The sequence below is a fragment of the Ranitomeya variabilis genome, chromosome 4 (genome assembly GCF_051348905.1).
Source record: "Ranitomeya variabilis isolate aRanVar5 chromosome 4, aRanVar5.hap1, whole genome shotgun sequence".
NCBI lineage: Eukaryota > Metazoa > Chordata > Amphibia > Anura > Dendrobatidae > Ranitomeya > Ranitomeya variabilis.
This window is the reverse complement of record NC_135235.1, coordinates 497,399,189-497,421,270: the sequence shown is the minus strand read 5'-3', so window position 1 is coordinate 497,421,270 and position 22,082 is coordinate 497,399,189. Positions and strand designations below refer to the sequence as shown.

The window sequence follows — 22,082 nt, the reverse complement described above, 5'->3', positions numbered from 1 at the left end:
CACTTCTGCTGGAGTCCCCTTCGGTCCATCATTGCATCCTTGGAGAAGGGAGAACATCTTGCCTTCATAGACATACAAGACGCATACCTGCATATACTGATTGCACCTGCTTGTCAGAGTTTTCTCAGGTTTGCAATCGACCAGGACCACTACCACTTCGTGGCTCTTCCGTTCGGACTCGCTACAGCTCCCAGGGTGTTTACCAAGGTCATGGCAGCCACCATGGACGTCCTGCACTCCAGAGGCATAGTAGTCGTTCCATATCTGGACGATCTACTCATCAAGGCTCCTACCTTCAAGGACTGCGAGCTCAGTGTCTCAATCACAATCGACACTGAGTCGCATGGCATGGGCTGGTTAGTCAACCTACAAAGGTCATCACCAACCCTGAGTCAGTCTCTGACCTTCCTGGGAATGCTATACAACACCTCCAGGGGTCTAGTGCTCTTTCCCAGGGACAAGGCACTGGCTCTCTGCCTAGGAGTTCGCATCCTCCTCCGCAAACCCCGTCGATCTCTCCGGTTTGCCATAAGTCCTCGGCAGGATGGGGGCAGCAATAGAAGCGGTCCCAATTTGGCCCAGTTTCACCTCAGGCCTCTCCAACTAGCCATTCTCAAGTCCTGGGACAGGAATCTCTTTCTCTCTCGACAGGGAGTTCTGGCTAACGTCAACCAAGAGGTCCCTGCACTGGTGGCTCAAGCCAACCTTGCTAGCAAAGGGAAAATCCTTTCTCACAGGTCAGTGGAAGGTTCTGACCACTGATGCGAGCCTGACGGGTTGGGGTGCAGTGCACCTACACCACAGCGCACAGGGCAAGTGGTCCCCAGTGGAAGCGACCATGCCCATCAACATCCTGGAAATTCATGCCATCCTCCTGGCATTGAGGGCCTTCCATCACTTACTGGCAGCCTCTCACATCAGAATACAATTGGACAATGCCACCACTGTGGCATATGTGAATCACCAAGGGGGACCCGCAGTACCCAGGCGATGCGAGAAGTGTCACACATCCTCCACTGGGTAGAGGACACAGGCTCGGTTCTCTCGGCGGTCCACATTCCGGGTGTGGACAACTGGGAAGCAGACTTCCTCAGATGACAAGGAATAGATTCGGGAGAGTGGTCTCTCCATCCCGAAATTTTTCATCAGATCTGCCATCGCTGGGGGACCCCAGATGTGGACCTAGTGGCATCCCACTTCAATGCCAAGGACTCCACCTTCATGGCCAGAACACACGATCCACGGTCGCTCGGATCAGACGCTCTGGTTCAGGACTGGACCCAGTTCCAGCCTCTGTACATTTTTCCACCTCTCCCCCTGTTATCCAGAGTGGTGAGGAAGATCAAGCAAGATGGAGTTCCAACCATCTTAATCGCACCGGTCTGGCCCAGACGTACATGGTACGCCGACGTCATACAACTTACAGCAGACGCCCCCTGGCGTCTCCCCGACCACCACGATCTTCTATCACAAGGCCTGTTCTACCACCAGAACTCAGGGGCTCTCAATTTGATGGCGTGGCCCTTGAAACCTGGGTTCTAACCCAGGCAGGGCTCTCGCCAGACGTCATTGGAACCATGATCAGGGCACGGAAGCCAGCCTCTGCCAAGATTTATTACCGTACCTGGAAAGCTTTCTTTACCTGGTGCGAATCTCGTGGCCAGACCCCACTCCCTTATTCCCTACCCAAAGTACTTGGCTTTCTCCAATCGGGTCTGGAGGCCAGGCTGTCATTAGGCTCGCTTAAGAGCCAGGTGTCAGCCCTCTCAGTTCTTTTTCAAAGGCGCATTGCTACCAAGCCGCAAGTAAGAACTTTTCTTCAGGGGGTTTCCCGATTGGTTCCCCCCTACAGACGACCACTAGAAATGTGGGACCTCAACCTGGTCCTGACAGCATTGCAGGAACCACCCTTTGAACCCCTTAAGGAGGTCCTGCTCTGCCTTCTCTCCCAGAAGGTGGTTTTCCTGGTGGCAATCACCTCGCTACGCAGGGTGTCTGAACTGACAGCACTCTCCTGCAGACGGCCCTTCATGGCTTTTCACCAGGACAAAGTAGTTCTTCGTACGTTCCTATCCTTCCTTCCGAAGGTTGTGTCCAACTTCCACCTCAATGAGGAAATTTCACTACCATCCCTTTGTCCGGTCCTGGTTCATAGAGTGGAGAAGGCTCTGCATACGCTTGACCTCGTCAGGGCATTGCGTATATACATGTCTAGGACTGTCCTTCCGGAGGTCTGATTCTCTTTTCCTCCTTCCGGAAGGCGGCCACAAGGGTCTGGCAGCTTCCAAAGCTACCCTTGCCAGGTGGATCAAATCCACCATACAAGAGGCCTACCGCCTTAAGAATTCTCTTCCAGCCGGTATTACGGCACACTCTACACGGGTGGTAGGGGCCTCCTGGGCCATTCGGCAGCAGGCTTCGGCCCATCAAATGTGTAAGGGGCCACTTGGACTAGCCTACACATGTTTACTAAACACTACAGGGTTCATACCCAGTCCTCAGCGGACGCGAGCCTGGGTAGATGTGTTCTGCAGGCGGCGGTGCCCTAAGTATAGGGGCCTGTCTGCACAATATTCGTCCATGGCTTCCAACCCAGGGACTGCTTTAGGACGTCCCATGGTCCTGTGTCCCCCAATGAGGCGACAGAGTAAAGGAGATTTTTGTGTACTCACCGTAAAATCTTTCTCTTAGCCTCTAATTGGGGGACACAGCTCCCACCCTGTTGCCCTTTCCGGGCCGTTGTAACTGTTGAGTTCTCATATTGTTTTCTTGAGCTCGTACATAGTTGCCTTCTTACAGGCATAATTATGTTATTCATGTTACATAGTTGCCTTCTTACAGGCATAATTATGTTATTCATGTTACGTTCCTCCTACTGCTTTTGCACAAAACTGGAGAACGCTGATGCCGTCCAGGGGTGTATACTGCAGAGGAGCCACAGTTAATCTTTTTCAGATTATGCATAGTGTCGCCTCCTAGTGGACAGCAGCATAACACCCATGGTCCTGTGTCCCCCAATTAGAGGCTAAGAGAGATTTTACGGTGAGTACACAAAAATCTCCTTTTTCTCTATAAAGCCGTGTTCAGGCTGCAGATTTTCAATACCATTTCCAAACTGTGTAATAATTGTTAGAAAACTATCAAAACCCCATTGAAAGGGAATCTGTCACAAGGATCAGCCCTCCTATGCAGATTTTCATGCACATCAGTGTCCAGCACAATGTCCTGAACAGCTAACTTACGTGTAACAAAAACATGGAATTTTGCAGAATACGTAATTGGATCACAGATATCATGGTATCATTTTGTTGTGCTTCCTATAGCCTATATGATCATATGGATGTCTTAGGGTGCTTTCACATTGCGTTCTGTGTCCCCGTTGGGAGTACGCCCAGTCGGCGCTTTGCGGGGGATTTCAGATGTATGCCATGACTGGGATACAACGCAATGTGAAAGCACCCATTGGAGGGTTGATCCTACTGACAGATTCCTTTTAAACAATTCAGACTTCCAGCTGTGGAGTTTCTGGCATAATGCAGATTTTTGATTCCCCAGTATTCTGCTTATGATCCAAAGGAGAGATCTGAAGTGGAAATCTTGTATCTGATCCCTCCCTGACAATCAATTTTGGAATTTGTCAAGTGTACGGGACAAGCAGTCGCCCTTCAGCAGAGGTGATACAGATGGCTCCTGCACAGTAGGCAGTGAACATCTGTAACATATTTTGAACAAGTAAGGGAAAAGACACTTAAAATGAAAACACACCGGAAGTCTCCATCATACATCTTTTATTCCAGTGGGTCTTGGTGAACAGAATGCATTTGTAAAAATACATAGCTTTGTCTTGTTACATACATGTAAATATATATGCACTTGTGCCACCATATGGTACTGTTTACATTTTGACAAAATGTAGAGTGAATCTGTATTAAAGTAACATGAGCACCAAGCAGAGCACCTTACAGACCACGAGGCCAAGGGCTATAACTGATTAATACTATACCTCCATATTTATAAATTTCTTACATTTTTCTATACACTTACTAAAATCGTCATTTTAGGGATTTTATCAATTCCCACCTAATTAAAAATGGAAGCAACTCACCGCTCAGAGAGATTTATCACCTGTCCTATCCACAGAATAAGCAATAAATGCTTGATCCACACCAATGACTGGTAGAAGAGTCTTGAGTTGCCTGTTCCTCTTAACTACATGACCACTCTCACTGGGACACGTTTCACCACTGTTCTATACAACATCATGCCACAGCCGCTCAGGTTTGTGAAACTGGCCAGACTGGCTTAAAGACTAGAGAAGATGCTGCAAGCATTCTTTTAACAGTGCAATTGTTCAACACAGTAATGTCTGATTTTCAACTAGAACACAACAGAAAATATATGTGCTGTAGCCACTAATTACAGGTTAAGGCAATTGGCTGGCAATGAGACTAAAGTGTGAGACCTGCACTTTAGCAGAATGCATGTTAGTTGCTTTAACATTGGGAATGGTCGAAAGGGTTGGCACCCTTAAAATTGTTCCAGAACATGAAGTATTTCTATCGGAAAATGATTGCAGTTACACGTTTTGTTATACACATTTATTTCCTTTGTGTGTATTGGAAAAAACAGAAAAAGAACAGAAAAAAGGCAATTTGGGCATAATTTCGCACAACACTCCCCCCCCCCCCCCCCCCCCTAAAAAAAGAAAGGGGCTGTACAAAATTGTTGGCACCTTTCCCTTTCCAAAATTGTGGGTAAACAAGAATGTGATGCTCGTTCAAATTCACCTGTGGCAAGTAACAGGTGTGGGCAATATGAAAATCACACCTTAAACTAGATAAAAAGGGGAGACGTTAACTCAATCTTTGCATTGTCTGTCTGTGGACTTGAAAACCAAAATTGTTAAAAACTATCAACAATCTCAAGTGCCAAGTGTCTGAAAGCTGGGTTTGCATCATGGGGCTGCCAGCAGGACAATGACCCCAAACATGCTTGAAGAAGCACACAAAATGGATGGAAACAAAGCGCTGGAGAGTCCTGGAGTGGCCAACAAGGAGTCCGGAACACTTGTGGAGAGATCTTAAAATTTCTGTTGGGAGAAGACACCCTTCAAATATGAGAGACCTCCAGTTGAGCTATAAGAAGCTTGTTGATGGTTATAGGAAGTGATTGATTGCAGTTATTTATTACAAAGAGTGTGCAATGAAATATTAAGTTGAGGGTCATTCCTTTATGTCCAGAAATAAACGTTAGACACTTCAAAATCTGTAAATCAACAAAATCTAATCCGGTTTGTTGCTGTTAGAGAGGAAGTGATTCCAACTCCTAATGATAAAATTGGAATAATTTTTATTCAATATAGAGATTTAAAAAAAGATAAAATAATTAAAACAAATAAAAAAAAAAACACCCCCTGAAAGAAGCGAGCAGCGAAACGGCACCCTTCGGGTGTGAGGGGAACACAGACAGCCTCACAGAGCACAGCACCATTCTCCCATAGGTAATGATTACAGGCCCACTGGCTATTGCTTTGATACCTTGGGTACATTGTTATATACGGGGGACGGTCCTTCGAGTGCCTCTTGTGTGGGTATTACATTAATGCAGAGTGGTGAGACTGCATTCGGTACACCGCAGCCTCTGCATCTCTTGTGACTACTTTATTTACAGCACTTTAATGTGAAGCAGCATTGCATGTTTTCGGACAGTTCCATCTCTTAGCCCACCAGCACTGTCTGGCACCTTTATATTGCGCATTATGGACCATTTCATAGGTAGCCTACTACTTTTTTGCTTCTATAAGTGCTTACTTTAGTGGGTTCTCTCCCTGTTCATCCCTGTTTTTGGTCCCACCACCTCCAACATTGCTATATCATCTGTGTTTTCTCCCCTCCTTTTGGAGGTTTTTTCCCCTGTCTTTTTTAATTATTTTATCTTTTTTTAAATCTCTATATTGAATAAAAAATATTGCTATTTTATTATGAGTTGGAATTGCTTCCTATTTAACGGCAACAAACCGTATTAGATTAAGTTGAGGGTGTCAACAATTTTATCCAGCCGATTTTGGGGGTTTTGTGTGGAAATATGTCCAATTTGCCTTTTCTCTTTTTTTTTTCTTCAAATACACACAAAGAAATTAAACTTTAAAAAAAAAAAACGTAATAGCAATAATTTTCTGGGAGAAATACTCCATTTTCTGGAACAATTTTAAGGGTGCCAACACATTCAGCCATGATTTATATATATGCTGCCTTTGTACAAAAGGGAAACTTTAGAATACATTTAGTTTGGAAGGTTAACTGTTTATTAAATGATAACAAAGATCAACAGATTTTTTTTTTGTAAGAGGAAATGTGTGAAGAATATCAAAAAGATTATTTAATGTGAATTATCACACTGAACTCGTTATCCTGTCTGTGATCAAGAGGTTGTGGAGCAGGAGGATGAAAAGAGTTGTAAGAATTAAGTGTCGGGTGGATTGACTGGGAGATTTACAGTCCTCTGAGTATGCAGTTAAAGATAGCTTTCGATCACTGAATTGAACCACACACACTAGCCTCTTAAGTCATCAGGAATTCCAAATTAGAACTCATTTAGGGCTCATTCACAAGTCTGATTTTTTACTATGAGTGCCTGTGATATTCTATGGGGCTGTGCATGTCCGATCTTTTTTTCCTTAGACCAATATTGGAGACCTATCCCATTTTGATCCGAGGGTCAGATCAACATCGGCAATTTAAGTAAATGAGTCCATGAAATACTGGACCGCATTCGGATGACTGAGTGTTGGACCTATTTTCTTGGACTACCAGAATGGAGAAGGTGGATGAACTTTTTTTTTTTAATCTATCCTCGTACTAGAAAAACTGATGACACACTGATCAGAATAATCGGTCTGTTTTTCTCGTATGTGGGAAAAATGTGTGATTAAGCCAATAGGGTGTGTACAAAATACATCTTTTCAGTCAGATTACATCTGGAAGAAAATCTCAAAATGTGCAGCATGACCTCAGCAAAAAGTTATAATAATGCACAGCATTGTAAAAACATCATTGCTGTGCATATATTCAGTGTTAAAGAGGTTGTCCACTACTTTTATACTCATGGCTTTTCAGTAGGATAGGTCATCAATGTCTGATCGGTCGAGGTCCGACTGCCAGCAACCCCTCTGATTAGCTACGGTTGATGGCAGCACGGCCACCGCCAGACGGAAGTACTCGCTTGCTGAGCTGCTCTGTGTACTTGTAGTGGCTGCTGCAGGGTAATGCACATCCACTTCCTTTTTAAATAAATACGGAAGATGTACAGTAACCACTGGCAGCCACTACAAGTAGATGGAGCAGCTTGGCAAATGAGTACTTTCGGTCAGCTGTTGCAGACACCGATAACAGCTAATCAGCGGTGGTGCCGGCTGTCGGACCTCGACCGATCAGACATTGATGAACTTTCATAAGGATGGACCATCAATGTAAAATTAGTGGACAACCTCTTTAACACTGAGTATGTGCACAGCAATCATGTTTTTACAATGCTGTGCATTATTTTAACTTTCTGCTGAGGTTTTGCTGTACTTTTTTTGCTGCAATCTTTAATCATGAAGCAGTAAAAAGAAGTAACATGTTCATTCTTCGGGTGACTTGTACTAGGAAGCTGCCCACTAGTTATAGTTTAAACTATAGAAAAAAGATGATGTCGATGGAGCCCGCGAAGCCACTTGAGGAAAAAAGCTAGCAAGTCTGCAGGTATCTTAAAGACGTCAGGTGCACATACCCTTAGGCTATGTGCACACGCTGCGGATTTCGCTGCGGATCCGCAGCAGTTTCCCATGCATTTACAGTACCATGTAAAGCTATGGGAAATGAAATCCGCAGTGCACATGCTGCGGAAAAAACGCGTTGAAACGCAGCGGTTTATTTTCCGCAGCATGTCAATTCTTTGTGCGGAATCCACAGCGGTTTTCCACCTGCTCCAATAGGAAACTGCAGGTGAAAAACCACAGCAGAAACCACACTAAAAACCGCGATAAATCCGCAGTAAAAACCGTAGCTGTTTTTCACTGCGGATTTCTCAAATCCGCTGCGGAAAATTCCGCAATGGAATCCGCAGCGTGTGCACATAGCCTCAGACATTGGTATTTGTAAAACAAACCAGAAGTGAAACCTACACAGAGAAAAGTATAATAGAAAGAAAGCATTTCACCTATTCCAGATTTGGGTAGCACTCAAGATTTTGGCTTACAAACACTGATGCAAAAGTGATGCAATGTCGACTTCTATCCAATAAAATCCCACATGAGCTTGAATCCTCCTGCCCCCAACACTGAGAACAGACATCACAAACAGGTTCAGTATGACAAATTTGCTTTGAAAGACAAATCAAGAAATTGTTGATGTTCGGTATTATAATGTACAAATCAGTTTCGCTATTAAAGTAATCTGGATGAATACGATTATAATGTGGATGCAGAATACAGCTAGGTTCATATTGGCGTCATGCTTCCATATAGACTAAATAAAAATGGACGGTATACCAGATGCCAACAAAATCCAACAGATGTTCCCTGTTTAAAAAAATTTATTTCTTATGATCTAATATATACTGTATATACTTTATGATATGCCACCTCTGAGAAATTGGGCTTTGAAGCCACATGCAAATTAGCCTGGAAGTGCATTGAGGTCATGTCAATGCCCTTGGAGGTCACTTCCAGGCTAATTAGCACTTTCCTTCAGAAGTCAGTTTCTCCATGATGGCTCTTCAGATTACTAAAAGGCTGGTCTCATTTTTTGAAGATATACACACCCACACTACTAGTTTCAGTAGTAAAATTATCCTAACAGTTTCCTTGTAGTGCAGGTCACTTAATTTGGTTTTGCTTTCAGTCTCTGAATGTAGATGTCTAGAATAACCCCACAAGTTGTAGATTTCTGCATTTATGTTACAACCCAGAATATGTGCGGAACATTTAGAAGAAATAATTAAGCACGTATACTAGATGGAACATCTCTGCTGCAATTGTGTGGTCCGGTCTCCCTGCACACCCAGGATTTCAGCCCCATTTCGTTGCCACAGTTATATTCTATGTAGGTATGTGCAGCGTTACAGAAGATGAATCCCAAAGAAACCTAATTGTTCATCATGGTTGAGTGGGACCATTGACAAGGAAACCCAATTGTTCATCATGGTTGATTGGGACCATTGACATTAAGAAAACCTGTATGACCCAAGTTCTCACTTCAAGACAAAACACCATCCTTCCAGATTATGGACCCATAATACGAAACGCAGCTTAATGATGCAACCTGACATTAGTCTTCCATTAGTGGCTGTCAGGTGCCCCAACAGTCTATCTTCATAGTTGTAGTCAGTGTCATAAGCATTTTATGTTATGACTTGCAAGGTGGCTGCAGTAATTTATAAAAAGTCTAGGAAAATACTAACTTTGGTCAGCGAAAAGCAGATGTTTCTTATCACAAGAAAAGCTCAGGAAAATATGTGTGACATTTTCTGAATGCTGTGTTTTATTTATTCTGGTTATTACTATATTCATTTTAGCAATCCTGGTACAATAGCCATCATAATTAGGTGACAATCGAACAACATCCCTAAAAACATAAGCACAGGTTAGATGCTAATGATAAATCTGTAATATATCTAAATATAAAGAGTTTTGTTTTTTGCATACTTGTTTATAGTGAGATCCACAATACCACGGCGTTTCCATTCTCCTTTATGTATAAAGCTATATTATTGTAATAGATAGGAGTTGACAAGTATCATACTGAATGTATAGTCCTTGTTCTGGCAGTGTTGTTGAAGAAAGTTTATGTCCGGTGTGGTCAGCAGCCATTGAGAAGTTCAGGGGTTGGTCAAGGCATAAAACAGACTTTTGATGCTGTCTACATCAAAGCAACCAGGTTCCACTATTCTTCCTAGTAAACTATGAAGACCATTAATAATGGCACTGTCCCAAAGTGATGTTACTGCTGTTAAAGGGATTGTCCAGTATGAGAAAAATAATCTGTTTTTATTATCCAATTGGGGACAAGCCCTTCAATTGCCCAGTGCTCTGCCTACAGCGGTTTCACATAGCACCTGTCTTGCAGTTGTGCACTGTATGGCATTTTTAGTTTCAGAAATCCCCATGTTTCAGCCTTGTTCCTGCTGCAGTTTTACAGTGGTAGTAAAGCGCACTGCAGCAGTGGTATAGTTCTCACCTTTTTCCTATGTTCTTTCTTGTGTGACCCCCAAGGCTAAAACAGCAATCCGACTGTGGGCACTGAGTGTGTCTTAGTCAAATCATAGTGTCCTATTCAGTGGGATACATTAGTTGTACAGTGTCTCAAAAGCTGTGTTCACACACCATAGTGTTTGCATGCTTCTCCAAAATGGAAAACTGAAGAATTGTTTTAAACCATATCTATAAATCCCAATAAAGCTGAAGACGTCACCCAACATTGCACTGTTGAATCCAGTCGAATAATTCTGAATATTTAAAATATTTTCTGTTACAACACAAAGGAAATGTGTCATCAGAAAATGACCTACTATTTAAATTTATTTTTTGTGCTACATATATTTTAAAAAAAATATATAAAAATGTCATCTCGTGAATTGTATTAAAAGCAAAATTAGTAATCTTGCAATGTTCACACTGTCCACTGGGAGTATGTTAAGGTACCTTCACAATAAGCGACGCTGCAGCGATATCGACAACGATGCCGATCGCTGCAGCGTCGCTGGAGAGCTGTCACACAGACAGCTCTCCAGCGACCAACGATGCCGAGGTCCCCGGGTAACCAGGGTAAACATCGGGTTACTAAGCGCAGGGCCGCGCTTAGTAACCCGATGTTTACCCTGGTTACCATTGTAAAAGTAAAAAAAAAAAAACAGTACATACTCACCTTCTGCTGTCTGCCACACGTCCCTTGCCGTCTGCTTCCTGCACTGACTGATTGCCGGCCGTAAGGCACAGCACAGCGGTGACGTCACCGCTGTACTCTGCTTTCACTTTACGGCCGGCACTCACAGTCAGTGCGGGAAGCAGACGGCAAGGGACGTGTGGCAGACAGCAGAAGGTGAGTATGTACTGTTTGTTTTTTTTACTTTTACAATGGTAACCAGGGTAAACATCGGGTTACTAAGTGTGGCCCTGCGCTTAGTAACCCGATGTTTACCCTGGTTACCACTGTAAAACATCGCTGGCATCGTTGCTTTGGCTGTCAAACACGACGATGCACGCCGATCTGACAACCAAATAAAGTTCTGAACTTTCAGCAACGACCAGCGATATCACAGCAGGATCCTGTTCGCTGCTGCCTGTCAAACACAACGATATCGCTAGCCAGGACGCTGCAACGTCACGGATATCGTTTAGTGTGAAGGTACCTTTATTAGTCTCTTACTTCCTGTCCTTTCAGGAATTATTTTTAGCAGACTTATTATCATCATAGACAGGTAACACCTCTATATGCAGCTGATAACACATGATCCACTATTCACGGTAGGTATCTTCAGCGCTCCCCCTCCCTTCACAATGACCTTTCCACACACTAATTAGATGCTTCAATACAAAAGATAGGGTCGGAGTCAGTCTATTGCTGCTAATGGACATGTGAATTTCCCAAAAGAACAGTAAGTATAAATCTAAATTGGCCCCAGTGACAAATGTGAGAACTGCAAGATTTCTAATTTCTACTACAGATTGTATAATAGGGAAAACATTACTAAAATGCTGACTACTTTTTTTTTTAAATACATTAAACCCAAAAACCTGATTTAAACAATAGGTAATTTTCTAATCATACATTCCCTTTATTCCAATTAAAATCAATGGGATCAATTATTCCTTTTACCACGTGTGTGATCCACGTGTAAACCTTCTATATGGTATATTGTGTATGGTGTACTGTGATGTATTGGGTTTGTTTAGAGAAATTCCTTGAAATAGCTTGCATTAGATGAATGGTAACATCTGGACCTTTACATATGTGCACTGCCATCATTTTTGCTTAGCATTCATTTTTAGAATTTCATGCATTTCTTTCACTCCTGGGAGATTAATTGAGGCACATTTTATATTCCATTTATAAGAGACCAGACACTTGTGAATAATTGACATATTGTTGTAGGATGGACATTGGAGCGTGTGATGATTACGAGACGTAGAACAGGTAAGGTTCTTCTTATAACCTTGGTTCACAGAAGTGGATTGATCTGTTAAGATCGCTATAAAGCATATTTCAGGACCAATTATTCTAAAGGTTCATACCAAACCTCCATACCTACATGTGTTAGTATAACATTCAGACCGTACTTCTTGTTTTTCAATATTTCTAAGCCAAGATCCATCTAGTCAAGTACATCACCTCCAAAAGGAAGGCAATGGTCTTATAAGAATAGTAGAAGCACATCGCCTGGACACTGGGACAACTAGAAATCTGACCCTCCTCTCCTAGCGTACACATATCACCATATCTAGAATATAAGTCATCAGAGGTCTACCTTTACAGTGTGGGTCCTGGATGGAATATGCATGAACTGTTCCATAAATGTTTAGGCAATGCCATACTAAATACTGTATGCCTTGGGCAGAAGCACACACATTGTATATTCTAAGGTGCAGTCCATTTCACAATTGTAATACCTTAAAAAAAGAAAAAAGGTTAGTTCTCTAGAAATGGAAACTTTTATATCTGGATAGTTATGGATCAGCATTCTTAGGAAATTCTTTAATGAAGGCAGGTGATGCAGGTACTGGAAGATGAATGATCACTCCTTAGCCTGCTGTTCTTTGCTCTACTAGATGATACTTTGTAATTTTGTCAGTCCATTATTTATATCGTTCTATGGTCCATCCTTTCCCACTCCTTCATTTTCCACAAAACTAAACAGGACCAATAAGTTATTCCAGGGGTTAAGTTCCCAGACTTCCCGTGAACAGATGGCTGCTGCTTCCTGGAGAATATTACAACAGTCAAGGCTATTCTGATCTAGTCCCTTCTTCTTCAATTTGTGGAAGAGGCTGTTCTTTCCTCTTGGAAGACTTTGGAGCACTCGGAGTGTCTATAGCTTTTGGTTCGTTGGTGAGGTAAGATCCTTTATACCGGTGGAAATAATGATAAACCAAAAACAAACAGGCAATCGCAAGGAGGAAGAGGAAAATCACCACAACTGGATAAAAAGAAGAAAAACATAGTTTACATTTCATTGTACATTTGCCTTTGTACGTTCCTGTGTTGTCCGTTGTGTACACTCAGTGTCCATCTGTATCTGTTTATGTGATAACCAGCCTGTCCAGTTAGGCTTTTCTGGGCTCCTGATTGGTTAAACTGCTAATTCTGTAATGATGCAGCCTTTACTTCAGCAAAGAATGTTAGATTCAACATTTAGGACAACTTAAAGGGGTGGTACACTACTCAGACAACCCTTTTCAATAAGTATGTTTCCCTCAAGTACAATAACGCCTATACTCTCCTCCAGTGCCGTCACCGTTCCATTGATGTCAACACTTGCTTTCCCGAAGATCGCATGACATTGCTATGTCATGCAATCACTGCAGCCAATCAGCAGCTACTTAATTGTTCCCTCCTTTGGACATAACAGACATCCAGAAGAAGTGAGAGTGCAAGAGAAAAAAATGGAATGGAAGTGTACATGATCAACGAAGACTCCATTTACATGGGGGTCCTCAAAGCCCCGGTTCTTGGAATCTGTGTGGTAATAGTGGTCAGATTCCCAGCTATTGAAAAGTTATCCCCTATCCGATTGATAAAGGATAACTTCCAAACCTGGTACAACCTCCTTAAAATTGTGCCTTTAAAAAATATATGTTTTTCAACAGGAAACAAGGCAACCTATGGCTATAAAGAAGGTCGTCAGATTCCCAGTTCTGAAAAATGCCCGAAACAATTTTTGAATAGGATGAAAAACAATCAAAAGAGTGTTTGTACCTCAGAAGTCTTCACCTAGCTCTTTTTGGGGGATAGTGGTGGAAATTGGGGAAAAAAACTACATTTCTGGCGGTCATTAATTCATTTATTTTTAGCGTGTTTACTATGTGGGACTTGAACCTGTAATTGCTTGATCACTGTTGCGCTGCACTGCAATACTTCTGTATATTAGCGTTTGCTCACACGAGTGTATACGTCGGACAGGTGCTATCCGATTTTTTTTTATTGGATAACACTCGGATAAATGTTATTCAATGGAGCAGTGCTGATGCATGATTTTCTTCACTGACACAATTGGACAGTGGAAAAAAAATGCAGCATGACGAAATTTCACTTTCACATCAGATGCCACTCGCCCTTTCAAGTACGTGCGTCCCGGGACAACGTCGGACTTTAGTCCTATGACATCTGAGTGCAGTCCGATTTCATCTGGCACAGAATAGAGAGGATAGAGAAATTTTGTTCCCCATCTTCTCCTCACAGCGTGCTCTGATTCTCTCATCCGATCACACTACAGGTCCTTCTCAAAAAATTAGCATATAGTGTTAAATTTCATTATTTACCATAATGTAATGATTACAATTAAACTTTCATATATTATAGATTCATTATCCACCAACTGAAATTTGTCAGGTCTTTTATTGTTTTAATACTGATGATTTTGGCATACAACTCCTGATAACCCAAAAAACCTCTCAATAAATTAGCATATCAAGAAAAGGTTCTCTAAATGACCTATTACCCTAATCTTCTGAATCAACTAATTAACTCTAAACACATGCAAAAGATACCTGAGGCTTTTAAAAACTCCCTGCCTGGTTCATTACTCAAAACCCCCATCATGGGTAAGACTAGCGACCTGACAGATGTCAAGAAGGCCATCATTGACACCCTCAAGCAAGAGGGTAAGACCCAGAAAGAAATTTCTCAACAAATAGGCTGTTCCCAGAGTGCTGTATCAAGGCACCTCAATGGTAAGTCTGTTGGAAGGAAACAATGTGGCAGAAAACGCTGTACAACGAGAAGAGGTGACCGGACCCTGAGGAAGATTGTGGAGAAGGACCGATTCCAGACCTTGGGGAACCTGAGGAAGCAGTGGACTGAGTCTGGTGTGGAAACATCCAGAGCCACCGTGCACAGGCGTGTGCAGGAAATGGGCTACAGGTGCCGCATTCCCCAGGTAAAGCCACTTTTGAACCATAAACAGCGGCAGAAGCGCCTGACCTGGGCTACAGAGAAGCAGCACTGGACTGTTGCTAAGTGGTCCCAAGTACTTTTTTCTGATGAAAGCAAATTTTGCATGTCATTCGGAAATCAAGGTGCCAGAGTCTGGAGGAAGACTGGGGAGAAGGAAATGCCAAAATGCCTGAAGTCCAGTGTCAAGTACCCACAGTCAGTGATGGTGTGGGGTGCCATGTCAGCTACTGGTGTTGGTCCACTGTGTTTCATCAAGGGCACGGTCAATGCAGCTAGCTATCAGGAGATTTTGGAGCACTTCATGCTTCCCTCGGCTGAAATGCTTTATGGAGATGAAGATTTCATTTTTCAGCACGACCTGGCACCTGCTCACAGTGCCAAAACCACTGGTAAATGGTTTACTGACCATGGTATTTGTTATGACCCCAGTGGACAGGGTCTCAGAGGAACGTGTAAGTCTGCGAGATTCAAAAATCCAGCTCATAGGGCTGTGGTAACTGGGTTGACCAAATAGCTACTCCTAACGCCAACACTAGAAGTAGCCGGGGATCATGCCTACGGTGATCGCTAGATGACTCGCGCCAGCCGGAGAATCTAACTACCCCTAGGAGAAGAAAACAAAGACCTCTCTTGCCTCCAGAGAAAGGGACCCCAAAGCAAGATACAAGCCCCCCACAAATAATAACGGTGAGGTAAGAGGAAATGACAAACACAGAAATGAACCAGGTTCAGCAAAGAGAGGCCAGCTTACTAATAGCAGAATATAGCAAGATAACTTATCTGGTCAACAAAAACCCTATAAAAATCCACGCTGGAGATTCAAGAACCCCCGAACCGTCTAACGGTCCGGGGGGAGAACACCAGCCCCCTAGAGCTTCCAGCAAAGGTCAGGATACAGATTGGAACAAGCTGGACAAAAATACCAAACAAAACAAAAGCAAAAAGCAAGGAAGCAGACTTAGCTTGAAATACAGGAACCAGGATCATAGGACAAGAGCACAACAGATTAGCTCTGATTTCAACGATGCCAGGCATTGAACTGAAGGTCCAGGGAGCTTATATAGCAACGCCCCTGAACTAACGGCCCAGGTGAGGATATAGGAAAAGACAGAAGCTCCAGAGTCAAATCACTAATGACCACTAGAGGGAGCAAAAAGCAAAATCACAACAGTACCCCCCCTTAGTGAGGGGTCACCGAACCCTCACCACGACCACCAGGGCGATCAGGACGAGCGGCGTGAAAGGCACGAACTAAATCGGCCGCATGAACATCAGAGGCGACCACCCAGGAATTATCTTCCTGACCATAGCCCTTCCACTTGACCAGGTACTGAAGCCTCCGCCTGGAGAGACGAGAATCCAAGATCTTCTCCACCACGTACTCCAACTCGCCCTCAACCAACACCGGAGCAGGAGGCTCAGCAGAAGGAACCACAGGCACAACGTACCGCCGCAACAAGGACCTATGAAACACGTTGTGGATAGCAAACGACACAGGAAGATCCAGGCGAAAGGATACAGGATTAAGGATTTCCAATATCTTGTAAGGACCAATAAAACGAGGTTTAAATTTGGGAGAGGAAACCTTCATAGGAACAAAGCGGGAAGAAAGCCACACCAAATCCCCAACACGTAGTCGGGGACCCACACCGCGGCGGCGGTTGGCAAAGCGCTGAGCCCTCTCCTGTGACAACTTCAAGTTGTCCACCACAAGATTCCAGATCCGCTGCAACCTATCCACCACAGAATCCACCCCAGGGCAGTCAGAAGGTTCCACATGACCCGAAGAAAAACGAGGGTGGAAACCAGAGTTGCAGAAAAACGGCGAAACCAAGGTGGCGGAACTAGCCCGATTATTAAGGGCAAACTCAGCCAACGGCAAGAAGGTCACCCAATCGTCCTGATCAGCAGAGACAAAACACCTCAAATAAGCCTCCAAAGTCTGATTAGTTCGCTCCGTCTGTCCATTAGTCTGAGGATGGAAAGCAGACGAAAACGACAAGTCAATGCCCATCCTACTACAAAAGGATCGCCAGAATCTGGAAACGAACTGGGATCCTCTGTCTGACACAATATTCTCAGGGATGCCGTGCAAACGAACCACGTTCTGGAAAAACACAGGAACCAGATCGGAAGAGGAAGGCAGCTTAGGCAAAGGAACCAAATGGACCATCTTGGAGAAGCGATCACATATCACCCAGATAACAGACATGCCTTGAGACACCGGAAGATCAGAAATGAAATCCATGGAGATATGTGTCCAAGGTCTCTTAGGGACAGGCAAGGGCAAGAGCAACCCGCTGGCACGAGAACAGCAAGGCTTAGCTCGAGCACAAGTCCCACAGGACTGTACAAATGACCGCACATCCCTAGACAAGGAAGGCCACCAAAAGGATCTGGCCACCAGATCTCTGGTGCCAAAAATTCCTGGGTGACCTGCCAACACCGAGGAATGAACCTCGGAAATGACTCTGCTGGTCCACTTATCAGGCACAAACAGTCTGTCAGGTGGACAAGAATCAGGCCTATCAGCCTGAAATCTCTGCAACACACGTCGCAGATCTGGAGAAATAGCTGACAAGATAATACCATCCTTAAGAATACCAACAGGTTCAGCGACTCCAGGAGCATCAGGCACAAAGCTCCTGGAAAGAGCATCGGCCTTCACATTTTTTGAACCTGGTAAATACGAGACAACAAAGTCAAAACGGGAGAAAAACAATGACCAGCGGGCCTGTCTAGGATTCAGGCGTTTAGCAGACTCGAGATACATCAGATTTTTGTGATCAGTCAAGACCACCACACGATGCTTAGCACCCTCGAGCCAATGACGCCACTCCTCAAATGCCCATTTCATGGCCAACAACTCCCGATTGCCCACATCATAATTTCGCTCTGCAGGCGAAAACTTCCTAGAGAAAAAGGCGCAAGGTCTCATAACAGAGCAACCAGGGCCTCTCTGCGACAAAACGGCCCCTGCTCCAATCTCTGAAGCATCCACCTCAACCTGAAAGGGAAGCGAGACATCAGGCTGGCACAAAACAGGCGCCGAAGTAAACCGACGTTTCAACTCCTGGAAAGCCTCCACGGCAGCAGGAGCCCAATTAACCACATCGGAGCCCTTCTTGGTCATATCCGTCAAAGGTTTCACAATGCTAGAAAAGTTAGCGATAAAACGACGGTAGAAGTTAGCGAAACCCAAGAACTTCTGAAGACTCTTAACTGACGAGGGCTGAGTCCAATCAAGAATAGCTCGGACCTTGACTGGGTCCATCTCCACAGCAGAAGGGGAAAAAATGAACCCCAAAAAGGGAACCTTCTGTACACCAAAAAGACACTTTGAGCCCTTGACAAACAAAGAATTTTCACGCAAAATTTTAAAGACCATCCTGACCTGCTCCACATGCGAGTCCCAATTATCAGAAAAAAACAGAATATCATCCAGATAAACGATCAAAAATTTATCCAGATAGTTCCGGAAAATGTCATGCATAAAGGACTGAAAAACTGAAGGGGCATTAGAGAGCCCAAAAGGCATCACCAAGTACTCAAAATGACCTTCGGGCGTATTGAATGCGGTTTTCCATTCATCCCCTTGCTTAATGCGCACAAGGTTGTACGCACCACGAAGGTCTATCTTGGTAAACCACTTGGCACCTTTAATCCGGGCAAACAAGTCAGACAACAGCGGCAAAGGATACTGAAATTTGACAGTGATCTTATTTAAAAGCCGATAGTCAATACAAGGCCTCAAAGATCCGTCCTTTTTAGCCACAAAAAAGAATCCTGCACCAAGAGGGGAAGAAGACGGACGGATGTGTCCTTTCTCCAGAGACTCCTTGATATATGAACGCATAGCGGTATGTTCAGGTATCGACAGATTAAACAGTCTTCCCTTAGGAAATTTACTGCCTGGAATCAAATCTATTGCACAGTCACATTCCCTATGAGGAGGCAATGCACTGGACCTGGACTCGCTAAAGACATCCTGATAATCAGACAAATACGCCGGAACTTCCGAAGGCGTAGAAGAAGCAATAGACACAGGCAGGGAATCCTCATGAATACCACGACAGCCCCAACTAGACACTGACATAGCCTTCCAGTCAAGGACTGGATTATGGGTCTGTAACCATGGCAGCCCCAAAACAACCAAATCATGCATTTTATGTAGAACGAGAAAACGTATCACCTCGCGGTGTTCAGGAGTCATGCACATGGTAACCTGTGTCCAATACTGCGGTTTATTTTCTGCTAATGGCGTAGCATCAATACCCCTAAGAGGGATAGGATTTTCTAATGGTTCAAGAATAAAACCACAGCGCTTAGCAAATGAGAGATCCATAAGACTCAGGGCAGCACCTGAATCTACAAACGCCATGACAGGATAAGATGACAGTGAGCAAATCAAAGTTACAGACAGAATAAACTTAGGATGCAAATTACCAACGGTGACAGGACTAACAACCTTAGATATACGTTTAGAGCATGCTGAGATAACATGTGTAGAATCACCACAGTAGTAGCACAAGCCATTCCGGCGTCTATGAATTTTCCTCTCATTTCTAGTCAGGATTCTATCACATTGCATCAAATCAGGTGTCCGTTCAGACAACACCATGAGGGAATTTGCGGTTTTTCTATCACATTGCATCACATCAGGTGTCTGTTCAGACAACAACATGAGGGAATTTGCGGTTTTGCGCTCCCGCAACCGCCGGTCAATTTGAATAGCCAGGGACATGGTATCATTCAGACCTGTGGGAATGGGAAAACCCACCATAACATTCTTAATGGCCTCAGAAAGGCCATTTCTAAAATTAGCGGCCAGTGCACACTCGTTCCAATGTGTCAGCACGGACCATTTCCGAAATTTTTGGCAATACACCTCAGCCTCGTCCTGGCCCTGAGACATAGCCAGCAAGGCTTTCTCTGCCTGAATCTCAAGATTGGGTTCCTCATAAAGTAAACCGAGCGCCAGAAAAAACGCATCAATATCAGCCAATGCCGGATCTCCTGGCGCCAACGAAAAAGCCCAATCTTGAGGGTCACCCCGTAAGAATGAAATAACAATTTTTACTTGTTGAGCAGAGTCTCCAGACGAACAAGGTTTCAGGGACAAAAACAATTTACAATTATTCCTGAAATTCCTAAACTTAAATCGGTCTCCTGAAAACAGTTCAGGAATCGGAATCTTGGGTTCAGACCTAGGATTTCTGGTAACATAATCTTGTATACCCTGCACACGAGCGGCAAGCTGGTCCACACTTGTAATCAAGGTCTGGACATTCATGTCTGCAGCAAGCTTAAGCCACTCTGAGGTAAAGGGGAAAAGAAAAAAAAAAAAATGCAATGCATTAAACATTTAATACTGGCCTGGCATACTGTTATGACCCCAGTGGACAGGGTCTCAGAGGAACGTGTAAGTCTGCGAGATTCAAAAATCCAGCTCATAGGGCTGTGGTAACTGGGTTGACCAAATAGCTACTCCTAACGCCAACACTAGAAGTAGCCGGGGATCATGCCTATGGTGATCGCTAGATGACTCGCGCCAGCCGGAGAATCTAACTACCCCTAGGAGAAGAAAACAAAGACCTCTCTTGCCTCCAGAGAAAGGGACCCCAAAGCAAGATACAAGCCCCCCACAAATAATAACGGTGAGGTAAGAGGAAATGACAAACACAGAAATGAACCAGGTTCAGCAAAGAGAGGCCAGCTTACTGATAGCAGAATATAGCAAGATAACTTATCTGGTCAACAAAAACCCTATAAAAATCCACGCTGGAGATTCAAGAACCCCCGAACCGTCTAACGGTCCGGGGGGAGAACACCAGCCCCCTAGAGCTTCCAGCAAAGGTCAGGATACAGATTGGAACAAGCTGGACAAAAATACCAAACAAAACAAAAGCAAAAAGCAAGGAAGCAGACTTAGCTTGAAATACAGGAACCAGGATCATAGGACAAGAGCACAACAGATTAGCTCTGATTTCAACGATGCCAGGCATTGAACTGAAGGTCCAGGGAGCTTATATAGCAACGCCCCTGAACTAACGGCCCAGGTGAGGATATAGGAAAAGACAGAAGCTCCAGAGTCAAATCACTAATGACCACTAGAGGGAGCAAAAAGCAAAATCACAACAGGTATTACTGTGCTCAATTGGCCTGCCAACTCTCCTGACCTGAACCCCATAGAGAATCTGTGGGATATTGTGAAGAGAAAGTTGAGAGACGCAAGACCCAACACTCTGGATGAGCTTAAGGCCGCTATTGAAGCATCCTGGGCCTCCATAACATCTCAGCAGTGTCACAGGCTGATTGCCTCCATGCCACGCCGCATTGAAGCAGTCATTTCTGCCAAAGGATTCCCGACCAAGTATTGAGTGCATAACTGAACATTATTATTTGATGGTTTTTTTGTTTGGTATTAAAAAACACTTTTATTTGATTGGTCGGGTTAAATATGCTAATTTATTGAGACAGGTTTTTTGGGTTATCAGGAGTTGTATGCCAAAATCATCAGTATTAAAACAATAAAAGACCTGACAAATTTCAGTTGGTGGATAATGAATCTATAATATATGAAAGTTTAATTGTAATCATTACATTATGGTAAATAATGAAATTTAACACTATATGCTAATTTTTTGAGAAGGACCTGTATACTGACACTCGGATGAAACTCTGATCATCCGCCATGTGCAAAATTGGCCCCATTCTCTCAGATGAATCTACGGCGGTCTGACCGTAGCCTTATAAATGTAATTCTCTGCTATGAAGCCCTATTTCAGGATTCGTAGGAGTACTGACATGGGGGCCACCTTTACTAGTAATATTAAGTCTTGTGTGGGCCTGACAAGATAAGCTGCAATACAAAAGTACTGAAAACTAATGAATTTTTCACAAATTTTAAAATGTCACCCACTACATGGTTGA

General features: G+C 43.7%; 1 protein-coding gene across 1 annotated transcript in view; it reads right to left on the bottom strand.

Moving 5' to 3' along the window:
• Positions 1–11,752: 11,752 nt before the first annotated feature.
• Positions 11,753–22,082, bottom strand: part of CNTNAP1 (contactin associated protein 1) — a 173,182-nt gene continuing 162,852 nt past the window's right edge. The window contains exon 24 of the mRNA XM_077252002.1: positions 11,753–13,173. Within this exon, the coding sequence (XP_077108117.1) occupies positions 12,983–13,173 (191 nt within the window). The 3' untranslated portion in view covers positions 11,753–12,982. The remainder of the gene's footprint in view (positions 13,174–22,082) is intronic.